The sequence below is a fragment of the Adiantum capillus-veneris genome, chromosome 7 (genome assembly GCF_014529385.1).
Source record: "Adiantum capillus-veneris isolate H3 chromosome 7, ASM1452938v2, whole genome shotgun sequence".
Lineage (NCBI taxonomy): Eukaryota > Viridiplantae > Streptophyta > Polypodiopsida > Polypodiales > Pteridaceae > Adiantum > Adiantum capillus-veneris.
The window spans coordinates 116744462-116750532 of record NC_140937.1 but is presented as its reverse complement, the minus strand read 5'-3'; the positions used below and the strand labels follow the sequence as shown (position 1 = coordinate 116750532).

At 45.5% G+C, this 6071-nt stretch overlaps 1 protein-coding gene across 1 annotated transcript; it reads right to left on the bottom strand.

Moving 5' to 3' along the window:
- Positions 1 to 1073: 1073 nt before the first annotated feature.
- On the bottom strand, positions 1074 to 5438 carry LOC147454486 (phospho-2-dehydro-3-deoxyheptonate aldolase 2, chloroplastic-like). The gene is made up of 5 exons (XM_086516424.1): positions 4872 to 5438; positions 2848 to 3125; positions 1984 to 2260; positions 1618 to 1863; positions 1074 to 1508 (listed from the first exon to the last, which is right to left on the bottom strand). Exons 1-5 carry the CDS (start codon positions 5382 to 5384, stop codon positions 1245 to 1247), a joined length of 1578 nt encoding a protein of 525 aa, XP_086372550.1. The 5' UTR covers positions 5385 to 5438; the 3' UTR covers positions 1074 to 1244.
- Between the last annotated feature and the right edge of the window lie 633 nt (positions 5439 to 6071).

Here is a 6071-nt window from a genome sequence, read left to right as displayed (position 1 = left end):
GTGGCATGGAGGAGCTCCACCTTTGCCGTAAGGCTCGCTTGCTCTACACGCGACAAAGCAAGTCGATGATGCACTCGGCAGGGCTTCCTGTGAGTCCCTTTAGGAGGGAGCACAAGACTCCATCTGTGTCCACTACTGTGAGGAAGATGAGAGTAGACGTTTTCCTGCTGAAGTAAATGGCAGCCGAACAGCAGGAAACAACCGACGATGAAAAGGCACAAAAAAGAAGCGGGGGGAGGGGGGGGGGGGAGCATGCGGAGCTGTGCGGCAGCGCGTAGAGACAAGCAAACCGGAGGGGGCAACGAGTGCAGGAGGGGGCGAGAGCGATCGCAAGTAAAAGGTTGGGGGGGGGGGGGGGGGGGGGGGGGGGGGGTATAGTGCAGCAGCAGCGAGCTTCATTCTAATGTAAAATTCTATGGCATGATTCCGTTCCCATTTCTCCGTTCACTGTCAGTTTAAGTTCCAGAATACAAAAGGTATTTGAAAGAATACCATTGGATATCAGAAGCATTGCTATGTCCACACTGCCACTGATACTTGCCTATCATACACCTGCAACCATACATTGGATATCAGAAGCATTGCTATGTCCACACTGCCACTGATACTTGCCCATCATACACCTGCAACCATACATTGGATATCAGAAGCATTGCTATGTCCACACTGCTACTGATACTTGCCTATCATACACCTGCAACCATAGACTCGCTGCTTTTGTAAGCAGAAATCCCTTTTCAGTGCAGATTCACCAGTTTAATTAACACATGCAATTGCTTTCATAAGGGATTCTAGACTCTTGCCTTACAAACAATAGAGACCTAGCTCGAGGATGGGATTGAACATTTCACATCAATGATGATATAAGCTTTTAATTCGCCTGTACCATATGCACTTAAGAACCATGAAGGTCCTTCAAGAGAGAGACCCTGCCTTCAAACATGTTGTAAGAGCGCAAACTCCGATCTTTTTCCACATAACAGACGTTTTCATTGATAAAATACGTCTTTCCTGTCAAGAGGGACGCAGTGGTCTTCTTACTCAACATCTCTGAAGATGCATAAGATCGAAACTTGACAGAAAAAGATGCCTTAGCGATTGAAGTTTAAAAGTTACATATTTACAGAGCAAATCTCCTGATAAAGTCTGCACTAGAACAGTCGGCCACCCATGTACACACAAGCATCTCACTGCACAATCAGCATAGTGCAGCAATACCTACAGCCTCTGTCTGAGTCCTATCCTCAGATCACAGCTGTAGTCAAGTGAGGAAGCTCCATGCGCCTTCTCCGTAGTCTTTCCGCAATGATGAAGGCCAGTTCCAGCGACTGAGAAGCATTCAACCGTGGATCACAGTGCGTATGATAACGAGAACTCAAATCATCAACGGTTATCGTCCTGCCTCCACCAATACACTCAGTTACATTCTGGCCCGTCATCTCCAAGTGCACACCCCCAGGATGGCTCCCTTCCTCATCATGCACATCACAGAAAGCTTTCAACTCTGCCTGCAAACGCCAATTCATCACCCCAACCCCCCCCCCCCCCCCCCCCCCCCCTAGATCGCACTAGACGCAATGAAGGAGATAGCACTGATCAACAGTAATATAGCATTACCCGAATAGCATCGAAAGGCCTTGTCTTCAGTCCTGAGGGTGCCTTAATCGTATTGCCGTGCATTGGATCACTAACCCATGTGACAAGAAGGCCCGCCTGCCGAATGGCACGAATCAGGTCAGGAAGCTTCTCCCTCACCTTCTCTGCACCCATTCTTACAATGATAGTAAGCCGTCCAGGTCTATTGTGAGGGTTGAGGATTTCACATGCTTTTACAAGTTCTCCAGGGTCCATCTTATCACTAGCCTGCAATACCAACATGTCCTCAATCACACACCTCATACTGGTTACGCGAGGAGAAAAAGCTGCAGAACACCTGCATTCAACCTATCATGTAGACTCTAAAATTTAAAAGAAGATACAAACCTTTATACCCAAAGGATTAGCGATCCCTCTAAGAAATTCCATATGTGCACCGTCAAGCTGGCGAGTTCGTTCTCCAACCCACAGCATGTGTGCAGAGCAATCGTACCAAAGGCCTGAAGTTGAATCCAAGCGGGTCATTGACTGCTCAAATGGTAGGAGTAGGCATTCATGAGATGTCCAGAACTCAGTAGTGTTCATAATTGGATGATCCAGAGTCAACCCACAAGCTGCCATAAATCCCAGGGCCTCATCTACCCGGTGTGCAAGTTCGAGGTACCTGACGCACAAAAAGAGGCCAAATAGTTATTAATGATACAGACATTGGTATGAGACAAGGCAACACCACATTTTATACCAAGGCAACACACATCCAGAAAACAGCTTATGAATGTGTCTGTGTTCCTAGAATTGTTGCCACAATCGTTTGTTTGAACCAAAATCAGTAGTTTGCCTATTAAATAACGAATAAAAGGAGGATTTCTCAGTTACCTAGACAGCTTATGGACACACGTTATACTAGCCACCCGACCATTGCCACCATCTAGCAGCACCCCTAGCCGGAGCGTCTGAGGACAGAAGCATGCACCTCATGACCGAGCGTCCCGTACCACCTAGACTCACCTCCTTGAGGTGACCTTGCATATTTAGGCTGGCGCGTGTCCATGGCCAGTCTAGGTAGCCGGGAGATCCTCCCTTTTATTCTTTTCAAGTTCATTCATTGGCAGCCTTGAATTGCAGAGTGTAAACTCAGTAAGGCATTAAATTTACTCTCTCTAATGTCCCTCAACTCTTCTACCTTTTTTGGTCATTTGAAAGTTTGATTTACAGTGCAGTTGTTTCAACCTGTTACATGCATCCAATTACCTGCTTCCTTGTTCACTGTTGGAGACAAAATCCATGTTCCACTGGGATACCCTCTGCATTGCTGCATACCCTCCGGTTGCAAAAGCTCTGAGCAGATTCAGTGTCGATGCAGCTTGATTATAACCCCGCACCATGCGGTGCGGATCTGGTTGACGGGCACTATCGTCAAACACATCACTATTGACATTATCACCTCTGTAACTGGGCAGCTTCACTCCATTTATTGTCTCAAAGTTGTCAGACCTCGGCTTTGCAAACTGTCCAGCCATCCTACCCACCTGGAATATATCATAATCATCTACTCAAAATGAATTCCATGTTCAGGATCATAAACTTGTACAGATATTTAAAGATCTGACAAAAAAGGACCTAACGACTTTATCAAATAGACCTTGTCACTTGAGAGAAAAAAAAGTCCTCGGTCTTGGCACATAGATTAAATGGGTGATACGAACTGCGAAACTTACAAAATGGAAACAGAGGGTCGGATCGGGAAAGGACCTTTGCCATTAGAGCCTGCTCCCCAGAGCCAATATCCCGCCCGACCCCTCCTCTTTCTTCCCCCTTCAGCCAACAAGCGCGCGCGCGCACACACACACACACACCTCTCCTCAAAAACCATTCAGAAGGGCTGAATATTGCCTACAAACCCTTCAAAAACCTTGCATTGGTTACTTTCTGGTTATCAAATGGGCCTGTCACAACTGCAATGAGATCAGAACAAATCCAAAATGGACTCAGAATGCATTCCCTGTTTGAAACAGGAGCTGGAACAGTCCCGTTGCTCCCATCAGATAAAATAATGGACCAGCAAACTTAGCTTACTAAAGCTTAACTATGAGCCTTTCATATTCCCACTTCTCCTTATCTAAAAAAAGTCTTTCTATAAATCGAATCCTGGCAGGCACAGCATATTCAGCATCTTGCTCCCTTAACCTCCTTTTCTAAACTGTGTATATTATGAACCATCACTTGGCCGGTGCACAAGCAAAATCCTGTTGGGCTGTTTAGTACAGTAGCATGTGCCCTTCATGATGTTGCCTTTTGTGTGTGTTCGGTTTGCTAGCTAGATGGAGGAGCTTTACCCCTGCCTTCTCCAGCAGGCTCTCACTCTGCAGCTGCTCAAATCATCGATAATCAGGCTTTAGACCTCTATCTCTACTGGTCTACTGCTGTTCATCAAGTATTGATGATAGCACACACCTGCCGGGACAGTGGCAGCTGGCTTCCTTGTGCTAAGGGAATCCATACTCCTATATGTATCACAGGCACAAAAGATGGAATTGCCCACCCTGTACAAAAGTCTCTCCATAATGTACAGCCATTTGCACTTGGTGGCTGCTTGCCAAAAATCCTGTAAAGACAGAACCAGTGCTTGTGGAATTGAAAACCCAGGTGAACTCTACACGAATTCCTGCAGGATCTCATTGGCCAATCACGAACTGATGAAGAGACACCCTCTTAGAACGCCTGGAGATTTATTTTACACATCCCTAGCTCATGATAAATCTGTGATGCATATCGCATGCACACAATGAGCTACAATTACCCTCGGTTGTCTCCAAAGCTGAGACAATGAGCAGCTTAACATTGCACACGTACTGTATGCAACCCCTTGACCAACAATTCATCCCCCTGATGATCATGGGAAATCAACTCAAGCATTTGGCCCAATAGATTCAACACTTTGGACTGCCAACTTTGTACATTTGAAGGTGAGAGCTAGAAGCTCACAAAGAAGGCTTCCCTTACTCTACAAAACCCTACACATTGTAGATATGTCCCTAAGATCTTGACTTAAAAGCTGCAAATATGCCAGTTCTAGTAGCTGTGGAATTAAAATCGGCATATAAATAGAGCTTCGGAAAACATAATTGTGCACTTTAACAACCTCCCTTAAGCACTTAAGATCTTCGAACTCGGGTGTGAGATGAGGCTTTTCCATGGATGAGATGCTCTAGTTGCTAAAAATTTCAAAGGCTCCAAAGATGTAACTTGGGACAGAAAACAACAAAGATCTTTACCTTGATGACAGGCATCTGTCCACCGAACATCAGAACAACGCCCATCTGAAGAAGAACTCGAAAGGTGTCTCGGATATTGTTTGCATTGAACTCCTTGAAGCTCTCCGCACAGTCACCCCCTTGCAACAGAAAGGCCCTTCCAAGTGCCGCCTCAGCAAGCCGCTCTTCAAGACGACGACTCTCTCCTGCAAACACAAGGGGCGGGTAGATCTCCAAACCTTTCAGAACTTCTTGTAGCTCCGCCTCATCGGGATATATTGGAAGTTGGATAGCGGGCTTCTGCTTCCAGGAAGATGGCGACCAAGAGGTAGGAGGAGGTGAGGGAAGTGTGTCCACGCGCACTGGATCAGATCGGTGCAGAGATGCCGCGACCCGTAGTGAACTGGCTCTGCCATTGTGAGAGCCTACGCCCGCAGAGCAAGCTCGCTTGGACGAAAGAGCTGATTGGAGAATGGAAGACGAAGAGGACGATAAAGCCGCGTGTGGGTCTCTCAATGCTGTTGAGCGTACCATGATTGCTTGATTACGTGATTTTGGCTATGGCAGGAAAGTTACAGAAAAGGTGCTGTATGAGAATGTACGAGGCAAGCAGAGATATAAAAACCAAGGTGAACCATTCACATGTGCTCTTTGACCAGTTCCAATTTCTTATTTTGTGACGTGTGTCGGAAAAGATTTTATGGAACCAGCTGTGGATCCTTTTCAGATTTTACCCTTTTTGAGACGAGCTCGTGCGACCTGCCTACAACGGGTCTTGCTCTCTCTTATTAACGGGTCTATCTTGTAGAGTTTCTCAAGCTCACTCATGTGAGTATGTGTGTGTGTGTGTGTACATACATGTGCGTTTGTGTATATGTGTGTGTGTATCTTTATACATCTCCTCATGACACACATTACATTCTCTCTCTCCCTTGTTGTCATGCCTCACCACCCCCACCTCTATGTGTGTGTGTGTGTGTGTGTGTGTGTGTGTATATATATATATATATATATATATATATATATATATATATATATATATATATATATATATATATATATATATATATATATATATATATATATATATAGAGAGAGAGAGAGAGAGAGAGAGAGAGAGAGAGGGAGGAGAAGTGGGAGACAGGGTGTGTGAGAGAGAGATACACACACACAATTTATATACATATATATATATAGACCTTACACACACGAGTAGGGGGG